At 37.2% G+C, this 26,009-nt stretch overlaps 2 protein-coding genes across 2 annotated transcripts in view; both read right to left on the bottom strand.

Moving 5' to 3' along the window:
- Window positions 1-9,554: 9,554 nt before the first annotated feature.
- Window positions 9,555-11,344, bottom strand: LOC134678717 (uncharacterized). The gene is made up of 2 exons (XM_063537376.1): window positions 11,033-11,344; window positions 9,555-9,758 (listed from the first exon to the last, which is right to left on the bottom strand). Exons 1-2 carry the CDS (start codon window positions 11,323-11,325, stop codon window positions 9,656-9,658), a joined length of 396 nt encoding a protein of 131 aa, XP_063393446.1. The 5' UTR covers window positions 11,326-11,344; the 3' UTR covers window positions 9,555-9,655.
- A 3,653-nt stretch (window positions 11,345-14,997) lies between these two features.
- Window positions 14,998-26,009, bottom strand: part of LOC134678437 (fizzy-related protein homolog) — an 87,883-nt gene continuing 76,871 nt past the window's right edge. Inside the window, exons 6-10 of the mRNA XM_063537014.1 lie at window positions 24,674-24,788; window positions 24,000-24,124; window positions 22,534-22,702; window positions 21,943-22,052; window positions 14,998-21,701 (exon numbers count right to left, since the gene is read on the bottom strand). Of these exons, the coding sequence (XP_063393084.1) occupies window positions 21,525-21,701; window positions 21,943-22,052; window positions 22,534-22,702; window positions 24,000-24,124; window positions 24,674-24,788 (696 nt within the window). The 3' untranslated portion in view covers window positions 14,998-21,524. The remainder of the gene's footprint in view (window positions 21,702-21,942; window positions 22,053-22,533; window positions 22,703-23,999; window positions 24,125-24,673; window positions 24,789-26,009) is intronic.

Raw genomic sequence — 26,009 nt, 5'->3', positions numbered from 1 at the left:
TTAAACCTTAAAATATGTAATACTAACACAATGGGATGACTGTTATCTTGTCTAATTTTATTGTCTATAAATAGTACAGTATAATGAGAAACATCAAAAAGATTAAAAACGAAAATTAAAAACTACCTACCTAACATTAAAAACTGAACTAATGTAAATTAAAATAAATCTAAAAAAGGCCCCCGCGGCATTGTGCCAAAGATGCTGGTAGCATTCCCTCGCTGAATGGCAATACTAATGCGTTGCGAGAGAAAGCTGCCAGCTCTCTGGTCTCTCTCTCTCACTGTTATCTTGGAATAATAAATAATTGAAATAAACTTAAATAATGTTCTCGACATCTCGATACATTGTTTCTTTTCGTTTGGCGTTATAAGTATGAACAATTATCACCTTGGCTAAACCCCCTGAAGACTGAGTCAACCTTGCGACCCCTATGCCGACCCCGAGACGTAATATTTAGGGAATCTAGGTATACTCATAATTGTATTATGTTGCCCTCCCGATGCGATTACCGACAGACGTTCCACGTCGTTCCGATCGTGGGCGAAATGTAGGCGAGCTGTGCCCTTAGGCGACCATTAGGTAACAGCTAGAAGTCAGGCCGAGAAAAGTCTGCAACGATTTTGATAGCCCAATGTGTAAATAACACTTCCACGGCGTGGGCTATCAAAATCGCTGGAGACTTTTTACGGTCTGACTATACCTCCAATTAAGATATTAAAGCTGTCTTGTACGTTCCGATGGTGTGCTAAATATGGACGTGTTGTGCCCTTTGGTAGGGCTATAGTTGTACTTTATCAACAAGAGCAGCAAAGCAAGTTGGTGGCAAATTCTGAGTTGTTTCTTTGTGTTCTGTGGTGTGGAGAAGATTTTGAATGATAAATGTTTAATTAGAAGAAGAATTTGATCTGTAGTGTTTCATTAATATTTTCACGTTGGTGTTGTGATAATGTGAAATATTCCACTCGGTAGCAACGTTTTTTTATCCCTCGTGTCATGAAAGCCTCGTAACGCCCTACTAACTTCGAAACCACTCGCTGCTTTCGTGGTTAAATTTTGGAGTCTTTCGCTTGCTTGGGTATCAATATTAGCAGGAGAGGTTAAGCAACTTTGCCCTCTTACAAAACAAAAATCTACAATTTTGGAACGTTGGCCTGTAAATATGTTTGTGACCCCGACCGTAGAAGTAAGTTACCTGAAAATAGACGTAAAATTAAATAACACGAGAGTTTGGAAGAGAATTCACGTGCGACGTCGTCCTTTTTGTTGAAACTAGAAAATTCAGAGAGATCTCGAAGCTTGCTGGCCTGATTAAACTTATTCACTGCTAAGCTTAGGGCAACGTCGCAGCCGACCAAATGGTTTTTTAGGGTTATGTACCCAAAGGGTAAAAACGGGATCTTATTAGTAAGACTCCACCGTCCATCTGTCTGTCCGTCTGTCCATCTGTCTGTCACCAGGCTGTATCTCATGAACCGTGATAGCTAGACAGTTGAAATTTTCACAGGTGATGTATTTCTCAGAGGTACCGCTTGGAGCCCTGTTCAATATCCCATACAAAATGACACTTAACGCAAAGGCGTACAGTTCGTCACGCTAACGTATGAAATTTTTTCTAAGGGTACTGATCCAAAAACACACTGTATTTTTGGAGTTTCGACTCTCGCGGCAACGTGAATGTTTGGCCGGGAATGATATTAGCCTGAAATCTAGTTAAAATGAAGGTGCTAAGGTACGGTGGGGGTGTATCCTGTGAGGTTCTCGACCCATATAGGTTTTGCGAATAAGGACGGCACACAACATCAAGTTTTTGTCATTAGACTTGCTTTTTAGAATCTCTGATGGACACGTGTTGATTTATATAAATTTTTTTTGTAAAATAGCCTCTAGCCGCCCATACGTCAAACCTTGCCTAGCAAAATAAATTTTATTTTGTCAACAGAAAGTTCAAATTAGAATGGAATAGGAGACCTTTTTATAGGTCTCTGGGTGGCTAGAGGATAGATAGAAAATTAACAATGTGTTACAGTAAACTGGACAGTAAAAGAGATATGGAAAATATGAAGAAAATAAGACCTCAAAGTTTCAAAATTTAAGTATTATTTTTTTACTTTTTAAATTTAAAAATACCAAAAGCATTGGTTGTAATCTGGCAGCGGAGAAGAGATGAGAATAGCAAGCAAAGCTATTGGTTTAATATATATTGCAATACAAGTTTTACCGGTCACGCTCTTAATAGTGAAGTGGCCCATATTCATTGCCCTCCTGTATAGGTACAGTCAGCGTCAGAGAGACGTGACCCCCCTAATAGCAGCATAGAAACTGTACAATAATTTCGTCATCACACGTAATGTTTGCGTAGCTGTGTGGTTTCATAAGCGGACTAAAGGTTCCAAGAAAACGGGGTTCGAGACCGATCAAAGTTTTAGAATCTTTTTGGTTTTTTCTTTGTTAGCATACCTGTGTTATTAAGTTCAGAACTATTGAAAACTGAATACGGGTAATATCAAATATTATAGTAGAAATAGGAAAAAATAAAATAATAACAATCTTAAAAACACTGTATTTTATTGGTATTTTATTAACGTTAAGCACAAGTCATAATCATAACACCAGTTTCTTTTTTCGAACTGTCAAAACGATTTGCCGCTGTGGAATTTATATGAAACATTATAAAACCTACTCTTTATTTTATAGTTCTATAAGTTTTATATAATAGAAAGTGTGGCTAAAAATAACTTAAGTCTACGCTTCATAATTATTGTTCTGGTGCTTTATTTCATGCATGGTTGTGTAATAATTTATTTTAAAAACAGTCAACATCCCTATACTATACCGATATGCGTTTAGTTTGGCAGATATATGTTTGATACTTCTATTTTCCATTATATAAATTGAACATTTATTAACAATAACTTTGCATAAGAGCTGCATTGTAAGCATAATTGTCTTTTAATAGTAAATAAACAACAATATTATAGTGTAAGTAAATTAAAATTGTGGTATGTTACATGGGCTGCGATTAAGTATAGCTGTCTTAATAAGTAATAGCAAGTAATGCAGTTGCATACCAGATAACTATATGTAAATATTGGGTTTGATAAATAATGGTTATGTATAAAACGCGAAGATATTCTAACCTTGCGAGCCATGAACTACGTTTCAGAGAGAAACAGCATGTTATCGGCCAGCGATAACAATATTCATCTCCTGTCACGTTACCACAGTTTTAGGAAACACAACACTTACTACCTATACCTTGTTTTTAGCATTAGAAAAAGGGTTAAGCGGGCATTACATTATACAATTTGCAGAGCGCTAATTAAGTGTTGCTCGGCGAGATAAAAAAGAGCTTGTTCATTACACTACACTAGCTAGCGACGCTAGTTAGTGTCTTATTTTCATTTCAGCAGTGATCATCGTTCGAATCGAACGTCGGGTTCCGGGGAAGGTCGCAGTCGAATTCTTTGTACATTTCAGTCGAATTCTTTGTACATTTCGAGAAGCACTTTGTTACCATAATTTCTAATGTCTTTGTATTTGTAATCTTTATGTTTTTTTATCCCATAATAATGGCATTTCTTTATAAAGTTCATGATTGAAGAAGATTTTAGCAGTAGGTACTTCCTTTTCCCTAGTCTGTGGCTGCGTCATTTTGAACTGAAATGCAATAACTAAAACAATAAAACATCCATCATACATCATACGCGTGTTCGAGTGCGTCGGTGGCGTGCCGACAACTGACCTTACACAGTAAGCGCTAAGCGCGCTAAAACCATTTACACTATGCGTTCTAGTGCGCTAGATAGCGTTAGTGCGGCAGAGCACATGCGATTGCACTAGATTGGGTCTCTAACTGGCTAACTGTCTTTATACTATACTAAATTAGTGCGCTAACTCAGCTAGCGCACTGCAAATTGTATAATGTAATGCCCGCTTTAACAATCTTGACAAATCTTGTTATGTAATAACGCTTCTAACAAAAAGTAACTATTTCTTATGAAACCAAAATAATGTAATACCTATACAGGGTGATTCATGAGACGTGAGCAGGACTAATCCTACACACCCAGTAACTGATAATTGATCGATCACCGTAGTATTTATGTGAAACAACCACACTTTTTCCTATTTTTTAACTTTTTGGTGAGGGCAAATTTAATTCTCTACAATCTTGGTCACCCTACAAAACTTAATTAATAATCATAAAACCTCTTTTACCGTAATGACAGCATTTTGATTACGAAGAAAATAAACTGTCAAACTTGGCGAGATACGAGTTTTCAAAAGTAACCAGACAGTGATGACATTCAATTTGACACATATATCGGTAGTTTGGTATTCTAATTTTAGGGTGACCATGCATGTCGTAAATAAATTAATAACTTTTTTTTTTCAACACGACTACAAAATTAACGTTAACCTCACTAATACTGATACGAAACAGTTGCTTATAATTTACGAAATGCGCAGTGTTAGTCCTGCTCACGTCTCCTGAATCACCCTGTATGTCCTTGCTACATATCTGTAACGTATTTACTATGACTTATTTTTCAAAAGTGTTTTAAATGTAAAGACACGTTAAGCTTCCTTTTAATGCTAAAAACACAAGGTATAATCTGGAACAATATCAGTAAAACTTTTGCATGCCCATCAAAGAACAATATATTAAAATATTACACTATATTTCACTAGCTGTATTTTTTTCCTAATATTACTGGAGAGGGTAACCGTTATTCTCTTCTATTTGTTTTAGCCTACTTTTCATGCTAGCTACCAAGTTTGAGCATATGTCAGTATTCCTCATATCATAAGTTCCCACGTTCTATAGACTTCTTCATTAAGGTTTCGTTTTGATTTGACCTGATCGGGGTCCCAGTTGAGCAACATTTAACCCCATAAATTTTCAATTGGGTTCAGGTCAGGGCTCTTAGATGGCCAGTCGAAAACTGTAATGTCTGGTTGAGATTCTAACCACTGTTGGACTATCCGTGAGCGATGCACTGCACTATTGTCTTGCACAAAAAAAATTGGCCTTCAGGATATGCGACACGAACTGATGGTAGCATCACGTCCCGTAATATTTCCAGGTATCGTTCAGCTGTTGAGCGAGTTGTAGTAAATGGAGCGTCGGTATGCATTTGCACAATACTACGGTGCCGCTGAGATTCCTCTGTGTAGGCAGAAGGACGAGGGCCTTGCCGATCTTCTTTACGTCACCCGTTCTTTCATACCGCCTTAGCCATTTACGAACCATGCTCCTCTGCAAATAAAAACAAACACAATTTAAACTGAATAGGTCTACTAACAAAACATGGCCAATGAAATGGAGTAAACTCTAAGTAACTCACCGCTATATTCATTTCTCGTGCAATTTTTTAATACTCTGGTTTTGTTCCCAAAGCACTACAATTTTCGATCACATAAAAAAGTTTAATCGAACCATTTTAAAACTCAGTTGGCACGGTTTCGGACAAGTCGAGAATAACATGTATAAAACAACGTTACTAATTCGGTACACCTAGAATAGACGTAACGATGACGGTAATGATTTGCGGCGGATGCGAATTATTACAAAGTTACCCTAAATCTCAATTGTAATTTAAAAAATACGAAACGGGATAATCATACCAAATTCAACCTAAACACATATTTAGTTAAAGATGTTGTTACTCACTTTCGGATTCGGATATGAGGGTAGAGAAATAATAATAAATAAAGACAAGACTATATTAAGTATCTATGACTAAGACAGGGACGCATCGACATACGAGTAAGTAACTTCCACCTTTACGATTTGACGATAGTGATTCATATTTTCGCAAGTAATAACATGTGTTCCGTGGCTCAATGGTATAAGTGACGGACTAATGTAAGAACATGTAGTCTCAATGACAGCCGTGAGGTCCGAGGATCGATTCCCAACAACGGTTGGGAGACAAAAGGGAAAAATGTCTTTTTGAAATAATATGATGCTTGATACGGCTGTGGCGATGTTGAACTAATGTTTCGACGTTGCCGTGTGAGCTATAGTTTTAAAACCAGGGGGGTCACGTTTCTCTGACGCTGACTGTACATGCATGTGATACGCGTCAACTCAATAACATAATGCACGATGCTCTGCTGGCTAGTGACCTATTGTTACTACTTACTAATCTTATTTGATTTTAAAATCGAAAATCTGCCGCTGGACACCCCATACATACTTATATTATGTTTTCATTATATTTTTTTGTGTGAGCTTTTTAGTTGATGATCAAATGAAACGATGCTCACGTCTCAAAATATCGATACGGACAAAGTGCCATAAATATGTAAATACACTAGGTACCTTAATATATGAGCAATATGGTCGTGTATACACATTTTTGGCACTTTGCTCGTATCGATATGTTCAGACGCGACTGTACATTCACTAATCAAGTTGAAAGCCATCCTTGATGCAGAGTGTAATTGCAAAGTGTAAAGAATGCTCGGAACTATTGTTCCATTTCTTTTACGGTTTACGGATTTAGCTGCGCTTTGCAAGGATTTCATCTGTCAAAGTAATATATTATTTACATGGAGTTAATATCTCACGGTAAAGATAATCCCTACTACTATTTATATATTCGTAATATTCTAATTATATGTCTAATGCGAAAGTAATTCTACTAATTCTGCGTGCACACCTACTGTGCACGTTGTAACACACAGATGCTTAGTAGAGACGGCACACCTTGTTGTAGTTTGTAGCGCACGCACACGTGCACATCTACGCACACACAGCCATCGCACCAACAGAACGAGACTTCGTATAATATACACCGTGGGCTGGTAAAACCCTACAGATTTAAACCACGCATAAGGAGCAAAAAAAAAACTTTGCGTTTTCTGCACACCATCAAGTATTTTCTTTCTATATCTTGGCGAAGAAAATAAATATATATATGAAGGTTACCGTTACAACGAATAACTATACAATATACGGATATATCCGTAGTAACAATCTTTATTACTTATTTGTCTTTATCTATATGGTAAACACATTAGATCCTCTCAAAAGCGGCGGATAAAGTTTTCCGATCAAAGGTAGGATTTACAGTACATATACCCAGCTCGCCACAGCTGTTCGAGAAATCCTTGCAGCTTGCATAGATTGCAATGCTGCATTCATATTGTTTGCACAGGAATGGGAGCTTTATTTATGTGTTTTTTTCATTCGAAGGCAAACAAATGAGGTCAAATACTGAAAGCTAACAGTGGGTGCGGATTTATGGGAACACTGGGTTAATGGTCAAGAAATTGATTAAACAGAGCTGTTTTTTACGACCTTTTATTTAACTTGCAATGTTTGGATGTCAGTATTGAAGACTGTGTTAAACTTCAACATTTGCAAAGAGTTTTTGGTATGCCATTGAACTGAAATTGGGCATACTTGTGAAAAACCGGTGACAAAAGATATTATGATGACATGAAATGACATTGTGCTAATTTGATGATGGGGACCGTAATAGCGTAAGATACATTCATTGAGTAAGATGTGTAAAATCTATGACAGTTTCGTGCTTCGAATTTGACAGGTAAACGAGATAGCGCCAGGGGGGGGACACTCGGAACATAGTTAACGTCAGTAAAGATGGCGGATGATGGCGTCAATTTAGAAAGAAAGAAAAATTGCGTAAAGCAGACTTCCGATTATGCAAACTACGTCATTAGATGTGTCACTATAAAATTGATACAATTTTAAGGCATTAATACAACATTGATAAGGTTACATACCTAGTTTGTCAAGACCTTTCTTTATTTATAATGTTGGTTACTTAGCAACTGTTGTTTATTTGTCAGACCAAAATAAATGTCGTAACTCGTAAACAAATTATATAAGATAATTATTCTCTATTAATTTTAAAGTGTAACCGAGTAAAAATGGAGCAAGCATTAAATACGAAAATAGGGAAATTAGCCTCCCAATATTACAACACCTGGAGGTTTAAAATGTTTAATAGTGCTCAAGAAAATGCCGGGACGTTTAGATATTCTCGAAAGAAAAATGAAAAATTCCATCGTTAGCGCTCACTGCAAATAGCGATGAAAAGGACCTGTGTATAAGTTCGAAACTATAATAGTGCAATTTTAATTTTGGTGACGACAAACATGTACTATGACATTCTGCAAAAAATCGTGCGTCTTGATTCCGCTAAAGACACGTCGTGGGAGGAACTGGAGCGCATATTATGGAGGTACCTGCTTAGACAATGGATATAGAGTCAGAAGCTGCAAGCGGTAGATTCCTGTTATTAATAGGTACTATCTGTATATACCAAATTGAAGGCAATAAAATACTTTACTATTACTTACTATTATGTTTCTGTTATATTCATTCCACTCTTTAAAACCTTTTCTACATAATATTAGGTCTACTTGGGCGGTTTACAAGTAAATTTTTTGTTTGACTTCTTGTAAACAATACAGTTATTTTTTACAAGAAACCAATCAAAAAATGGACTTTTAAACCGACCAAGTAGACCTAATATTATGTGGGACAAAACAAAAGTTTCCATAAAATGCTTCAAGAGGGCTCTCTTTGCCTATTATACTTACTTTACTCTTTGGATAGCGCTGTGCAGCTTCATACATTTTGCGGTAACTATAATTGTCAAAAGTTGACGTATGACAAATTCAGTGACCGCAAAACGTATGGCGCAGTACAGCGCCATCTGTTTTGGATGTCAAAATAAGGAGCACGTTTTTTTCTTAGACATTATCTCTCTATTACAATAAATTCTCTTTGGTGATAGCCATAAAAACTAGTTCACAAAACAACGCAGCCTGATTAAGTTTTGTTGAAATGTCTCCATGAGTAAGCGCGGTTAAAACCCGTTAGCCCAGTGTCAAACTGTACTGGTAACCATAGTAACTCCAAGTTTAACCGGTTAACCCACGTTAGTGGGATGGTGCAAGTGGGCCTAAGCATAATATAATAGATGACTTTAGATAGAAACGTACAATTTTTTACAAAATCTCAACGCTGTTAAAAACGTTAGTCGCATAAGTATAAACTTATTTTAAGGCAGCAATGTTGACTTTCCCACATAAATATGTGTTAACAGGCAGAGTCCTTTCAAACACAGTCGAATCGAAAGCGACTGTGCTGGAAAGGTGCTCAGGAATATCTGCACCCTGGCCCCTGCAATATAATATGAGACGCAATGCAAATTGGACAAAGATGTGGAATACCACTCTAAAATACATAGTTTGAGTGTATTTAGTGAATGAGTGATACAAGATTACGGGTGATGAAAAAAGTATGTGTGTAAACCTCGTGTCTTGATATCTTTTTGTTCTTCAAGTTTTACATAACCGTTTTTAATGCCACAAAAATGTTTTGGAAGGAATCGAGTTTACGGCAATATTTGGTCGACAATTTTAAGGACTTAAGACCAAGACTGATTTGATAATGCCTGACTGATATTATTTACGGACTGGCCCCCTATTCTTTAAGGATGAACAGGAAATGGTAAGAGTAACATGACCAGGGCCGAGAGATGAAGTATGAATTAAATGAATCGACCCGAAAGTAAAATCTATATTTTCAAACTGAATAAAGGCCTAATAACAACTTGAATGAATTTTGTAACTTTTATCGCATTATTACATCAGTAAGGACAGTAAATCAAGCCATATTTGCTTCGTCGCAGTTTGGACAGGCAGCTTTGCCATTTCTTGCCATTTTGTATCCGTGCCAGAGACGATTATGAGATTTGTGGGACCAGGACCTGAAAGTATAAGTAAGCTCTGTTTTATATTTACTGTGTGCAGATGTCGTGCATAATTGTTTGCCATCGTATTTTCACGGAAACGCACTAACGTGTTACGCTAAGTCAGTCTCAGTACAATTAAGTACTGAGGTTGACAGAAGTAGCATGATTAATACGAACGTTTCCAAGAAAATACGACGGAAAACAACTATGCACTACATCTCATCATCATTAAATTTTCCAAACAGTCTCTATCCACTATCCACATAAAAAAAATATATTTTGGGGAAGATATGAGCATCAACAAGCTCTTTCGTCGCTTATAAGTCTTGCGTTTGTATACACATACTCCACATACTTCTGTACAGCAGAAAAAGCGAAGCTCTTCCTTTTTGATTGTGCCCGAGCGAAATAGATACACAAATACGAAAGTTCCTGCCCTGTGACGTCTTCCTAGCCATAGTAGTTTATGTGACTGCTACATAATGAAAGGCATTAAAATACGAGTGTGGGTTTAAGAAACGAACGAAGTGAGTTTCTTAAAAGGATCACACGAGTGTTTTAATGCCTAATTATGTACAGTTACATACACTACTTTATCTACACACATATTATTACCTTCTTTTATACATTCACTAACCTCATATATATTTCAACCGACATCCATCGTTGCCCTCTGGCGGAACTCGCAGATTTAAGAGATGGCGTCTCCTAAATATCTCTCATTTTACACGAAACTTTTGCTTAAAGTTTGTTTAAAAGCAACAAAACAAATTAATTTTATACCTAAAACTAATTAAAAGATAAACTGTACGTCAAATGGCGGTAAATGAAAACTTTTTTCACACATGTCACGCAACTCACGCATCCGTAGTTTTTTTTTTAATTCATAGACAAACGAATGTAGTCCCTATTCTCATATCAATCGAGATCAAATGTCGTACGGTTTATATTTAAAAAATATACTGAATTGACGTTTCGTATCGATAATTGTTTTAATATCTATGGATACTAGAATAGACACCCATTTGGGTTTTGACAGCTGTTCCAAATTTAAACTCATAACCTTACAAAAATCTATAAAGTTATAACTTTAAAGTACAGATTTTACCTACTACCACAGATAAGAAAGTTCTCATAGTAAAATTGGTTGTCATAATGCTGGTCATTTCCTACGGTTTCTGAATGCATTTTAGAGCACTAGTGATATGTGCGTAGATAAAAAATATTACATGCCCATCTTATCCACATTGACCTAAGGTTATAAAATAAACTACATATTAGGTACTTACGAAATAGGTTTTTCTATAATCACGATACGTTCCATGTCTTCTTTCGGCATGTCTTGTCCCAAGTTTTCACCACGCATCGGGGTCGGGGCTAAAAGTTTAGACGTTTTCCAAGACCCTTCGCCAGAACCTAGCTCATTCGACCCATCTTTCAAGTAGCCTCCGTCTTCTCCTGAATCACCATCCATATCATTTTGGAGCAGCATCATTCTTTTGGATCCCTCTTTCAATGGTGTAACAAACACAGGTTTTGTTGCAATATCTATTTGTTCCGAACCATCAACTAACCAACCCATATTCTGACCTGTCGATCCTTTTTTCAAATTTATTTTGGGTACACCGCCCATTTTACCCATCTTATTCAAAGGTTTATTTGTCCACACGCCCATCTGGGGTCTCATCATGTGTGTTTTCATTACCTTTCCTGTTGCATACTGTGGAGGTTTTGACGATAGAACACCATCGAATGTTGCTACGTTCGGTACGAGGACTGGAGCATCCATTTTTCCTCCTCCCCACCGACCGGATGACACAGCATATGGATAGGAGGAAATAGAAGGGTTTCCATTATTGCCCAAGGTAGAAAAGGGCGCATTAAGCAGAGACAAGAATGGACGTACTATGGGAGTTAAGGTGCAGTCGCCGCTCGCTAGGAAGGCGGCTAACACGTAGACACACAGCATATTATTATTGGAGAATCCCATTTCTGAAAAGAAGAATGACTTTTGGTGAAAATGTTTTGCATAGAGAATGCGGGAATCAGAATTCCCTAATTACTCGTGATGATACAACAATGGTGGGCATGTGCAAACTTATTTGAGATATAGGGTTCATGCCACAGGCCATTAAGTTGGGCATTTTTGTAATTGTTTTTTTTGTATGTAAGTAGGTACATTTAAACTATGTTCATCTATATCTTATTAGTTTATTTCTATTACTTTAGTTTAAATTTTATAATGTAGTTAGTTTATATTGAATGTTATTGTATTTTGTATCATGATATCTCTGTACTGTAAAGCCACTGGGGAAAAAAGTGACAATGATCAATTTTTCAGTGACAATCATTGAGTATATGGTCTATCTAAATTATTTCACTGCAAAGCCATTTAGAAATCGGAACTTTTACCTAATTTAATTTTATCACAAATTCAGAAATATATTCATTAAAAATAATTAGTAATTTACTATTATAGCGTGTTAGAAAACTCACCTGCAGTTGCTTAAGCAACTCACGAAATACGTTATAATTACTAACGAACCCAGCTTATAAAGCTGTACTAATCACATTATTCCGTAGTACGTACTAAATTAGTTAACAAAGTATGTATTGCCGGCGCGGCGACACGGCACGCAAGTTATTATTGTACAATCATGTTAGTTAAAGTACTGACCACACGCAAAGTTAAGTTTGTAAATTGAGCTAATTGCTCAGATGTAGTTAGATTCACTACTTTGAATGCGATCACGATAATATAAAGTTGGATGCGAGAAAAATTAGCGTAACTTTTTAAAAAGTACAATCCGATTACGAGTAGGTATACCTACCTACTCGGTAGATTAGTAAATCAAAGTTTAAGTAAGATAAGAGCGTTACTAAGCGTGATACAAAATTGACTATTTTCTGTCTCAAAACAAATCAATGTACTTATGAAAACCATTGAACTACTATTTTGCGCCATGAGTTGTTGCCGGCCGACAACAAACTATGTAAGCATAGAGTAAACGGCGCTTACGACGATTTGGTCGCGTGGCACAGTCAACAGCAGAAGTTGCTAAGCGGGCAAGGTGTTCAAAATTACCTTGACACTCTTAATCTCTTAACCATAAAGTTGCGTCAAGATAATTTTGAACACCTATTAATAGTAGGTACATTGTGTATTAAGGGCGGGAAATAAGAAATTACGAACGAGTGTCAATTTTAAGCCCGACGCGAAGCGAGGGCTTAAAATGTTCACGAGTTCGGAATTTCTTTAGCGCCCGTGGCACACACAATGTTTTTCATCACACTTGTAAGGAAAAAAAGGAGAATTAATAAAAACAAACTTCTGTATAAAACACTTTTCCGCCCTAGGGCGAAAATTTCAATTTCCCGCCCGCAAGCCCTACGTGTAAATAAGTGTTTTTCATCACACTTGCTCGGAAAAGATTTTTTCCGCCCTAGGGCGAAAATTTCAATTTCCCGCCCGCAAGCCCTACGTGTAAATACATCTTTTCCGAGCAAGTGTGATGAAATAGTACATTGTGTATTAAGGGCGGGAAATAAGAAATTACGAACGAGTGTCAATTTTAAGCCCGACGCGAAGCGAGGGCTTAAAATGTTCACGAGTTCGGAATTTCTTTACCGCCCGTGGCACACACAATGTTTTTCATCACACTTGTAAGGAAAAAAAGGAGAATTAATAAAAACAAACTTCTGTATAAAACACTTTTCCGCCCTAGGGCGAAAATTTCAATTTCCCGCCCGCAAGCCCTACTTGTAAATAAGTGTTTTTCATCACACTTGCTCGGAAAAGATTTTTTCCGCCCTAGGGCGAAAATTTCAATTTCCCGCCCGCAAGCCCTACGTGTAAATACATCTTTTCCGAGCAAGTGTGATGAAAAATAGATTTCGGAATAGTGTCAATGTGACCACCATACCATAAATGAATTTAGCACCGATTTATACGAAAATGATACCAAACATGGCCTAACAGCATCACTGATGTAGATATCAAGATAAAATTAAAATCCCTAAATAAACTTTCAAGCGCGTGTATCTCAAAAACTATTCAAGATATCGAAAAACTTGACTGGATAAAACTTGTAACTAATTTTATCAGCTTTCGGTTTGTCTTAGTAGTCATGTCGCTAAGATGCAAAGTTTCCAAGATATCAATGAAAAACCGAAAAATCGACCTTCTTACCCCCCCCCCCCCCCCCCTCTACCCCGCAGCACCGGGGCTACAGCCGGGGACTTTTGATATGTTCACCTCCTAATATCTAGTCCAAACAAAGTTACGGAGTTAAAAATTGTGTTCCTAGCATTTCCCTCTACAACGTTTTTTGAGCAATCATTTCCTGACAGGTTGCGATTGCGACATTTTCATTGTTTGGTATGGCTTCTTTATAATAATAACTCAATGATCAAAATTTTTAAAGAGCGTGCGTACCTATATTTGTGATTTTTCTATAGAGCGAAAGTAAAAAAATCAGGATTCAAATCGATGAAGTCACTTTGAGAAAATCCTAATGTGATCCAAAAAAAGACGTAGGATTTTTCAAACACTGCGGCACCTTAATAACGAACCAATTTTAACAGTATTCCAAATAGAGTTTGATAAAAGCAATTAGTGCACAGCAACAACAATGTATCGCAAGGTGACGAATCCAAGCAGACGTCATGTTACTTACATGTATAAAATTGATTATTATTGGTTTCCCGTTTAGTAAACATAAGATCATTAGCATTACCTGTGTCTAAACCTATTACATGCTTCTGGTGACTATTTATCCTAATAAGCTACTTGAAAAATAAACAACTATGTAGGTACCTAACTACTAATACTAATGATGACTAATAATATTACTTAGTCATATTTAGTCATCATTTTGTATTTTTTATAACGCTTTTTTTCTGCTGTATACAGCACAAGCCTGGATTGAACCCACGATTATTGATAGCCTGTCCGACTTCTAAGATCAAGTTTGCCATACATTTACTATAGCGTATTTAATCTTAGCAAAACGGACAGACACTCGAAATTTGACGGAGAGTTGTGATAGCCACACATGAGTACTCGAGTAGGTACAGTCAACGGTAAAAATATGGGTGTAGACAACTTACTCAAATATATGTACCATAGTTCTTATTTCACTGACATAAGAGTTATGACATATTTTTGAAATGATTTGTACACCCATATTTTTACCGTTGACTGTACCTATATTTTATTGTTACAAGGAAAGGCGAGAGAGAAATAACACTCATATTAAATCACACAGTTAATAGTTTATTCTAAAAGAAAGTAGATTAAATCTAAACATTTATGGGTACCACTAAATCAGTCTATCTTTACAAGTTCAATATATTAAGGTATAATATACTCTTTTCATAAATAAATCTTTTATTTTTGACCCGATTTGGAAAGAGAGGAAAGGTTAAGATAGTGCAATATATTAAGAAGGAAAAGGATAGAGGAAGTAATATTTATAAACATCGGGTCGAACTAGTGCTAGTACTCTTAAATTTTGATGCGTTGCGTATCTTGTATTGAACAATATCTGTACAATTTTGAAAGTAGCGCTTTACAAGAGCCCAAGAGGGGTATTAAAAGTAGGTATTAATCGCTAATAAAAGCAATAAGCTTTGGCTAAAATTATTAGACAATTTGGGCAAGATATGGCTCAAACATACACCAAAATAATATTCATTGCCACAACTGGTCTTACAGATGAGCATTTGGATTTGTCATGCTACTTCAGTCAATCTCAGTACTTTTTGTTCCATCATTGACTGAAATAGCAGGACATGGAAAATAATTATGCACTAAGGACTGTATCGTTTATTATAAATACAACTTTACTTAGCCGTTTTTTCTGGTATTATGTTTTTATTAAAAAATTACACATATAGTTTAATTAGTGCTTTAATAATAAGTAACATTTCGTCCTGGGAGATCACGTAAAGCATATGGTTTGGACAATATTTACCCAATCCTCCCGAGTAACTACAACGATTTCGGACAAATACTACAAGAAAATTTACGGTTTGCGAACAAGATAAGTATTACACAAAAAAAATCGTACTATGTAAACAGCAATTACATATGATTCGTAAAGCGAAACATCTGGGCATAGTCTAATCATTTCTTTTAGTTGGAAAAAAAGTTTTGGATCTGTGCTTGGTGGCCTTTTTGAAAATATGGCATGTTACTTACGACAACCCCGACTTTGGTATACAATATAACCATCATGGAGCGTTTCTATCGACCTGTTCTAGCCATGGTTCAACGCCATGAATGTCCGTTAGGCTTTGGATTTCGGTAGATTCTTTTAGCTGTTTCCGTCATTTCCCTGGCGTCAGAAATTGACGGGAATCCAAAATGTTGCATAAAAAGTCGTTTTCATGTAAAGATAAAATACACCACATTTATTCTGTGGATGTTCAATTGAGCAATCATGAAAAGGACACTTAGATGGCATATTTTGGCAGCATATTAACCTTTTGTTTCTTTAAATCGTACTAAGGAATCGGTGAAATAGTCTCAAATTAAGCTCGATAGGCTTGTCCGAATTACATTTGCTAGAAGGTATTAAAATCATCATAAAGTCCCTAAAATAAAATAAATGTAAAACATTCTTATATCAGATATGTCTTAAAAATACCCCCAGATTATACCTTAAGAACATAGTAATACAAAATAATACACACGTCAACAGTTAGACCAGGTTTTATCTGTATTTATAATAAACGATACAGTCCTTACATCTGTACACTTGTTATTCGACTTAAAACGTTTTTACATACATCTATTGACTGATATCTTCTATTATTCAAAACAAGATAAGCAACACTAAGAACAAACGTAATCACGAAGATATTTGGTTAAGTACATACAAGTTTACTGTTCGTCTTATATAAATAATATTAACTATAGTAATCGATTAACGATTTAATCGTATTGCAATCGGGAAATCGAAGGTTATATTAGCGTTATCTAAGTTTACGTCTACATTGCACACGACATTAATGTACTAATAGGTATGTACAACATGTAACAAACATAATTAAAATAATATGCTTCTATAGATGTATGTCCAGACCAGTGCGTTTTCATGTTAAACTTGCATCTTTATGCCATATACCCTAAAACTGCCTTTGAAATGATCAGAGATGAGGAGACATGCGGGAATCTACCATTGGTTGGAATCTAACGGAGCGGAGAAGACAACCAATGCTATTGGTTGATTCCAACACGTCTCCTTTCATGTCCGCTCATCTCCGCCTCAGTGGAAAGGAAGGAATACGCCAGTAATTCACTTCGCCCTATTTGCGAACACAGGGCTGCATTTACCTACTTCATATATTCCGGACGAAGTACTTAAGATGGTTTAAAAGTATGTGTTGTCTTGGCAATTGACATGAAATGCAATTGAACCAAGAAGAATCGAAAGCTGAAACGAGTTAAAGACGAAACCGTACTGATTTGACATAGTATATTAAACTGACTCAGGTCGTAAAATAACTTGTTAGGCTCAATAGTACAGTTGGCAGCAATAGTACCAAGGTTTAAAGTGATACGCGCACTACTCACGAGCTCTTTCGATCCTTATACAGAAATTCCCAATATATTTCAATATTTTGGATATCAAATTCTGGATACTTGTTCCTCACTAAAATTGGTAAAACCTTGCGAACCCATGAATCTGTATTTAAACAATTTATAATTTTCCAGATAAAAAAAATGGAGTTATTTTTACAGACCCGAAACTTGTTAAAAGAATAAGAACTGTGGATACCTCTTTTATTCTCCTGAGCTATTTTTGCTGCGAACTGTACCAACACATCAGTCACACGTGCAACAAAACAAGACACGCTTAACGAATACACGCGTAACATATAATATATGCGTCATACACTTACCTAAAAGTTATACTACAAGCTCGTTTACTTGACACAGAAATCATACACATATAAAAAGAAAATCATGTGCTTGCAATAAGCCCTTATGTGATCTGCTTACAATTTTTGCCACAACTTATCGTTGCGATTCGTTCAGATAGGGACATGGGTTAGAATGAGACACGTGTATTGTTGTCTTATTTTAACCATAGCTGCGTCACTATCAGTTGTAACAACAAGTTGTTATGCATGATTTTTCCGCTTTTTGTTATACAGTCGCCAACAGATATATCGGAGCGGCCAAGGTGTGCACAATATCTGAACGCGCACTCTAATGCCTTGACAATAGAGGCGTGTTCCGATATTTGTGAACACCTCGGCTGCTCCGATATATCTGATGGCGACACGTAATTTCAAATAACTATATCTTAATATTAATATTACCTAAACTAATCTCTAGCAATTTATACATAATTCAAACAGTGTCAGAAAATGCCAAAAAATAAATAATGGAAAAATACACGCATGCTTATTTTACAATAAATTTTATATGTTGCCAATAATTTGTTCGATTCAATGAGATCAAGATCATTTAATTTTAATATAGTCTGTTCTATAAGCTTTTATAAATAAAGCACTTGACTATCAGTCGAATGAGCCTTTTATATATAAAGTCAGATGGGGTAAGGCAAACACTGGGGCAGGAGTAACACTTGTAGGGAATCCTCATACTGTTTATCTTGTCCCGAGTTTAATAAACTATGTTTGTCTTACCCAATCTGCCCTCAATATCATTGGCTGAATGAATGTGGTATTTTTAAGAACCTGATAGGACAGACTATTAATATATTTTTAGTCATATAGGTAATTCCTTAATAGGAAAAGTGCACATATAATTACAATTTACAGGTATAGGTCAGGTTAGCTTCGATACAAAGGGAATTTCTCATCGACCGCCATTGTTAACGTGAAGCCCCTGTTTTACCAGGGTGACATTGTCTCCTAGGGTTGCCAACTTTTTTTTGGTGGAATATAGTATTTTCCAGAATAAGGCATCAAAAACATAGTACATTTCCAAAACATATAGTACTTTTAGATAAAATACTAAACATGAGTGTAATATACGTTTAATCGGAAATATAGTATTTTAGCGTACTATATATTTTTCCAAAAGTATATAGTACAGAGAGCCAAAATATAGTACAATACTATATAATATAGTACGGTTGGCAACCCTGTCTCCTGACTGACAATTCGCTGTACAGATGTAGTGTATAATTATCCTCCATCGTATTTTCACGGAAACGTACGAACAGTACTTGCTACAAGTCTCGGTACAAAAAGTACTGAGGTTGACTGAAGTAGCATGACAAATACGAACGTTTCCGAGAAAATACGATGGAAAATAATTATAATACACAACATTATTCTGTACACCTACATAATTCTATACCTACATATATGTAATAAAATGGTCGTTACAGGCCAAGAAAACTGTTATGTTGTCAATGAGAAATAGACCTTGAATTTGTACTGAAGCAACCTCCTATGAAAACTTACAGCTAATTTGCCATACTTATCTGTATTCCAGAAAACCTTTACACATGTACCTACCACTTAGTTCCAGAGTCTAACGCCCAGTACGGATATGATAAGTGTATTTGTCTACGTGACAGCGTGATAGACATAGTCCGTCTCTTTCATTCGGGAGGAGTGAAAAAGTGACACTTATTTGTGTCGTTCCACGGGAGTCAAGTTACTTTATATCGGTTGACGCTTAAGCTATTATTAACAGCGCTCGAATACTAATGCGGTGCTAAGCGACGTAAGCGCCGACTGCCATAAGGTATCTTTTCCCGTGGAACGTCACATTTTATCACGTAGACCCAGCCGTAATTCGCCTGCTCATAGGTTTATTTAACTGTATCGTTGTCGGTACATTACGGTAACAATAATAATTTGTACAATTACAATATGTCAATTAGTTTTTGGTGGCAAATAGAGTTTTATGCAATGGATCTAAAAATGTATTTTATATCTATTACTATTTTCAAAGTGTGATTCTAATTTGTATTATTAAATGTTTAAAATGCAATGAAACTATTTTGTAAAAACTCTTGTTACTAGTCATAAAACTAGGTAACTTGGAAATGTACTTTCCAAATATCGTTAGTACTTAAATATGTCATTTGTATGTCAGTATAATATGCCTACCTCATGTACACAGACAGAACAAGTTAAAAAACACGCTGAAACAGAAAAAAAATAGTTAATACCAAACTCCATAAAACAAAAATGTATTCCCTAAAATGATAATTACTAAGAGTTTACGAAAGTTTTGATTAAAATAATATTCAAAACTAAAACTCTTCCAAAACAGGTGTAATTTGACCGAAAATTCACTTCTCACGCATAAAGTTTCAGAAACTAGAGTAAATTATTCGAAAACTATTTCTTTGTGCATTCTTCATTATGAAGTTAATAATTTAACCGGTAGGGAATGCGTTAACCCATTCAGGTTTGAACCCATTAAAAAGGGGTTACCATTAACCAATTAGATGGGTTTGTTGACACTGATTGGGTCAACATATTACCAATCGATTAAGGCAAATACATTTAGCACAATGAAGACACACCTAAAGAATGTCCTGGCGATCAATAACAGTCAGAAACACAGTAAATATTAATAAAATACACATTGTATTTTAACGCGTCTTATACGCAGTATAAGTGAAAACTTAACAGATTTGCGTGTTCAGTTCATAATAACATTTAAACTTGAACTTAAGGAAATCGACTCTGATAGCAAATTCTTTTAAGTTTTCCCAACGCGAACTAAACTAGAAAATAATAAATTATAGTATATTATATAAACACTATATTAGAATATCTAAAACATATGTACATGATAATAAAGTAATTTTAGTAAAATGCAATAGAAACAGTCCAGCTTCCGTACTCTAATTTAACTAGGTAGGTACCTATCTAAAAATAAAATTACAATAATAAATTACATAGTCGGCATTATCCTTTTATATTGTCAACCATAGCATAAATAGTTGAAAATATGTCTACACAAAGTACTAGGAACCATTTTGATACTAACTGTTTTTTTGGTACAGTCAGCATCGAAAAGATAGAGACGGCGTAAGTGGTCAAATATATCGTTACACACTTTTGTTACCAAGGAAATAAGTGTGTCGCAATATCTATCTGTACAATGCAGTTGGTAGGCTTGACAGAAGGAAAATGTGTATGACTATCCCATTCTAACAGCTAACCTATGCTATTCAGGTTGACAACATACCAAATCCAGTTTAGTACACTTTGGACTATTGGAGTCTATGATCCGGTGCTGTCTAACACGACGGGCTTTAAACCTAGTGCTCACAGCTGCTTGCAGTTCTGTGAAAGCGAGAGACAACTAAACTAGAGTGAATAAAATAATAATATATAGCAATAACAATCTCACTGTAGTAGTCAGCTGCCTTCCGCTTGACAGCCGAGGCCCCAACTCGAAAATGGCCTTTTTATCGGCATCTCTATTTATCGCTGAAATAAGCAACAGAGATAGAGAGGCAGATAACAAAATTTCGATTTTGGAATTTGCGGTAGGCCCTCTGGCACGTGAGTACTACGCCTTAGAGCGTCATGTTTTACTTGAAACTATAGACTCCAATTTTACATCAAAGACTAACACCGACACATTGTCTATGGACATCTTATTGTCTGTGGCACTACGATTCGCACTCACTAACACAGTCTGACTTCGCACTCTGTCTTTAGTAAGCCACAGACTAGTAACATATGACTAGTCTGCGGTTAACTTCAACCTGTGCGGATTAACACTCCGCCGCTATAACATTTATTTAGTCTGTGGTACTTTAGTAGTGTTTATCTGAGCGACGTGTGCAGGTTGAGCACGCTCTGCCGCTCTCGGTGTGACGGTGACTTGGAGAACACGTTCCAGAAACGCAGCGTTTCGTCGCCGGCGCCGGTGACGATCGCTTCGCCGTCGGGCGATAGGGCCAGGTAGAGGACGCGGTACGAGTGACCGGTTAATTTGGCCACCTGGAAGTGAAATGGATGATTTTAGTCTTTATCTAGTCAGATCAATACTTAATATTTTCTCGCATAATGTTAACATTGTACTAAGTTCGCCTGTCTTCTCATTTTAGGAGTTTGGCGTTTAGTTTTTGGCCAAATATTCAAGAGTTGGCGCAGTTTTGGTTTTTAATACAAATACAGGACAATGCTATAAAGACGATATAGGATTCTAAAGTAGGGAAAACTAAAATATGTGATGGATTACCTGTGTGAGTGAAGGGTACTTCCACACCAATATCTGGTTCTGCGAGTAACCGTGCGTCGACACCAGCTCGCTGGAATGCTTCGACCACGCTAGGTTGCAGACTTGTGAACCTGTGAACATGGACAACAATAACATTAATAATACATTTGCTATCACCACTCGAGTGTTGCAGATTGATTTGCGCCTTATTTTCCGTTTTTTGGTAGGATTTTTATCCGTGTAAGTGGAAAATTTACTATCATCGCGACTTACGCGAGGGATTTCCGCACTAAGTATAAATAAATCATCATAGGCCTTTCAGTCTATTGAATTGATTTCAGACTATACAAACAGTGTAAGGCAGGGTGACAACGTTTTTCATGGCTGTATAAGCCAATACGGGAGCGGCAACCATGACCGCAAAACAAGCATGTGTAGTGTGCCCGTGGCGAACCGATGTCGGGCTGATGACCCTAAATAAATAAATATGTAAAAATATTGGGGACATCATCATCTGATGACCAACCGAACCACAAAGCCAGGCAACATGCCTCGCCCGTATAGTTTGGCACGGACTCTAAGGGAGAATGGGATTGTATTCTGTGCACCCACCGGTGTCGACGTACTGCATGGGCTGGCCGGTGAGCGTGTTCCAGAAGCGTATGCAGCGGTCGGCGGTGCCGCCGCCGGACGCCAGCAGCCCGTGCTGGTGCGGCGACCAAGCGATGGCCTTCACCGCGGCCACGTGCGACGAGTACGTTTGCACTGGTGTCGACGAATGCTGGGAAAAGAATAACGTTCAGTTAGTAACATTGTAAGCACTTCGCTTATAGACCGACCGTTTAAATGAGTCTTCGCCTGCGCGGTACGCCTGCCGCTCGCACCTTCCCCGCCCCCGCACGTCGCCCTACCCCGTCGCCCCCGTACCGCGCAGGCGAGGACTCATTTAAGCGGCCAGTCTATAGAGCACTTAATAACTGGAGTGGCCATTAAGAGCTTACCCCTCTGCCGAAAAACTTGGACAATTGTGCAAACATACAAAAGTTTGCACAATTGTCCAAGTTTACTGACATGGCTATTTGTACGTTACGTACAAATCATGTCGAAATAGCAATACATTTGACATGACCTCCCCCGCAAAAATCGGTAGACTGTTTCGTAAAAATGTCAGCGGTCATCTCCAATTACTAAATGCTCTAAGGCACGTCGTAATGAGAATAATCCCTATAATTTCATCATCATTAACTTAAGAGTTATTCTCTTGTCGGTGAAGTATCTTCCAGGTTTCCCTATCTTGCGCCAGCTCTTTGAGTTTTTGATACGACATATACTAAACAATATACCCGTTGGTGTAAAATGCATTAAGCTATGTAAATTACCAGAACTATAAAATTACTAATAATAAAACCGTTCAAGGGCAAACTGTAATAATACATTTTCATTTAAGTAGTTATTCAAGGTCTTCATAATCATTATCATTTAATTTACACCATTGTGGTACACCGAAGTACCGACATCAAAATGACGTATCTCTAAACCACATTAACATGGTTTTATTTCACATAATATTATTAAAGATAAATATTTGTCGCATCAATTAATTATGATCAACTACGGATCCTTATACGGCATGATATCTTTTTCCTAAACATCCTGGAAGGCAGGATTGAAAAGACAAGAGAAGAAGGGAGACCTAGAATTACGAATCTCAGCCAAATAAAAAATAATGCGCCGTAAGAGGAAATTAAAAGACTGGCACAAGAAAGAAATGATTGGCGATTACTCCACCGAAAAGAGCAAAGCTCTTAGGGCCCCCCCACATCTGGCGTCTTTCGAGCGTCGGCGTCTACAATTCTACGGCCGCTGCTCGACGCAACGTCGACGCAGCGTCGACGCAACTGCGCAGCGACGTCGTTTTCCATAGCGCTGACCAGACGCCGACAGACGCCGTCGCTCGAAAGACGCTAGATGTGGGGGGGCCCTTAAGTTATGATGGTGATGATGATGATGACGGGTCCTAGTTGAAAGTTTGAATATGAATAATATTATGTTAAGCAATTTGTAAGCTGCTCGCTCACCAGTGACCAGATGAGTAGTTTGTTGTCGTTGCCTCCGGACGCCAGCGAGAGGCCGTCGGGAGACCATTTCAACCCGCAGACCTCCTGCCGGTGGCCTTGGAGCACCCGAACCGCTGTGTTCACTTCTGGAACAGTACAATAGCTCTGTATAGTTTAAAGTACGCTCAAGAAAAGAAGAAGCTTACGCTTGAGAAAGGCATATAGACAACAGAGTGTATACAAGGCTGCACACTAACTCCCTTATTCATAAACCTCAATTACCTAATAATCGTTTGTCTTTATCTGTCATTTTAACTTATGTATTTGTAAGAAAGGGATAAAACTAAATGAGGCCCGTAAAGTTTTATTAATAAGACGGCGCGCGAACTCGCATGTGATTTTAGTTACATTGAAGTCTGTTGGTTATGTCCAATGCAACCGACTGATCAAAAACCGCAATGTAATGAAACTCGCATGCGAGTTCTCGCATCGTCTAAATCATCTAAGTCATAGTCTAAGGCCCACTTGCACCATCCCACTAACCCGGGGTTAACCGGTTAAACCTGGAGTCGCCATGGTTACCCATACAATTTGACACTAGGTAAACGGTTTAACTGTTTAACCCCGGGTTAGTGGAATGGTGCAAGTGGGCCTACGGAGGTTAGATACCTATTAACTTAAAATGTAATACTTACGCGGCGTTCTCGTATCCCGTTGCCTGATGTACCGGTCCCGCGAGCCCGAACTGAGCACGTCGCCGTTCCACGCCAGCGCACCGACCCTCGCCGAATGACCGTGCAATTTTGATACCTGCGTCGTAATAATAGAGTTGCTAATCGATTGTACACAACTATGTAATTTAGAAGATTTAATGGGAATTAGATCAAGATAGCCTTTTAGGCGATACATGCCGTGGTGACAAAATTATTACAAATGACAGAATTTACAATAAAATACGCTCGATACAACACCCGGCATCTGCGCGGGACGATTGACATGTAACTCCATCAAACGCGGCAAATCGAGGTGTTGCTTCTAAACTACGAATATCTAAGCAAATGGAAGCCTAGGCATGTAGTGAAAGATATTTTTATCTTAAATCATTCCAACTATTCAAGTATCTAGACACGCGGCAGCGTGTCAAGCCAAGTTCAAGCAAAGGAACTGGCTAGCCAGCGCCGAGTGTAATATTACACGAACCACTTGGTGCCACTTTTGACCCTTCTATAACTCAAAACATCTTTGACGTAAACACATAAAACTACGTGTGTTTAATTATATCCATAAGGATATCTAGAAGCCCAAATTTCATGAAGCTAGCTCAAACGGTTATAAAGGTATGAAGGTCAAAAAGTCGTAAATTTTAAGACTGACTTATGACTTATAGTACCTAAACCTAACCTACTTCCAGATGACCTAGAAGGATGAAATTTGGAATCCAGCTTGGTTATTGTGTGTAACCGTAGGAAAAAATCTAAAAATAAAATAAAGTTAAAAAATAGGGGGGGTCCCCATACAAAAAAACCACTTTTTATTGGGACTGACATATAAGTACCTAAACCTAACCTACTTCCAGATGACCTAGAAGGATGAAATTTGGAATCCAGCTCGGTTATTGTGTGTAACCGTAGGAAAAAATCTAAAAATAAAATAAAGTTTAAAAATAGGGGGGGTCCCCATACAAAAAAAACATTTTTTATTGGGACTGATATAAGTACCTAAACCTAACCTACTTCCAGATGACCTAGAAGGATGAAATTTGGAATCCAGCTCGGTTATTGTGTGTAAGCGTAGGAAAAAATCTAAAAATAAAAAAAAGTTAAAAAATAGGGGGGGTCCCCATACAAAAAAATATTTTTTTATTGTAGCGTTGGAACCGTTACAAGCAGATATTTGAAACTACCCCAATATATGTATTATTATATTTGCTATATTAAAATAAAGTTTAGTCAAAAAATAAGTGGTGACCCCATACAAAAAACTTTTAATAGGTACGCTCTAAACAACCGGCCAACGGTGTGTCGTCGGCGG

Source organism: Cydia fagiglandana, chromosome Z, assembly GCF_963556715.1.
Source record: "Cydia fagiglandana chromosome Z, ilCydFagi1.1, whole genome shotgun sequence".
NCBI lineage: Eukaryota > Metazoa > Arthropoda > Insecta > Lepidoptera > Tortricidae > Cydia > Cydia fagiglandana.
This window is presented reverse-complemented; position numbering and strand designations above follow the sequence as displayed.

Bases quoted from the DNA above. Each gene is read 5' to 3' on its own strand.
- LOC134678717 (XM_063537376.1), bottom strand. From the start codon at position 11,325: ATGGGTTGGTTAGTTGATGGTTCGGAACAAATAGATATTGCAACAAAA. The intron at 9,759-11,032 runs GTAAGTACCTAA...TTATACTTTCAG, and splicing joins ATTATAGAAAAACCTATTTC to GTCCTGGTCCCACAAATCTC.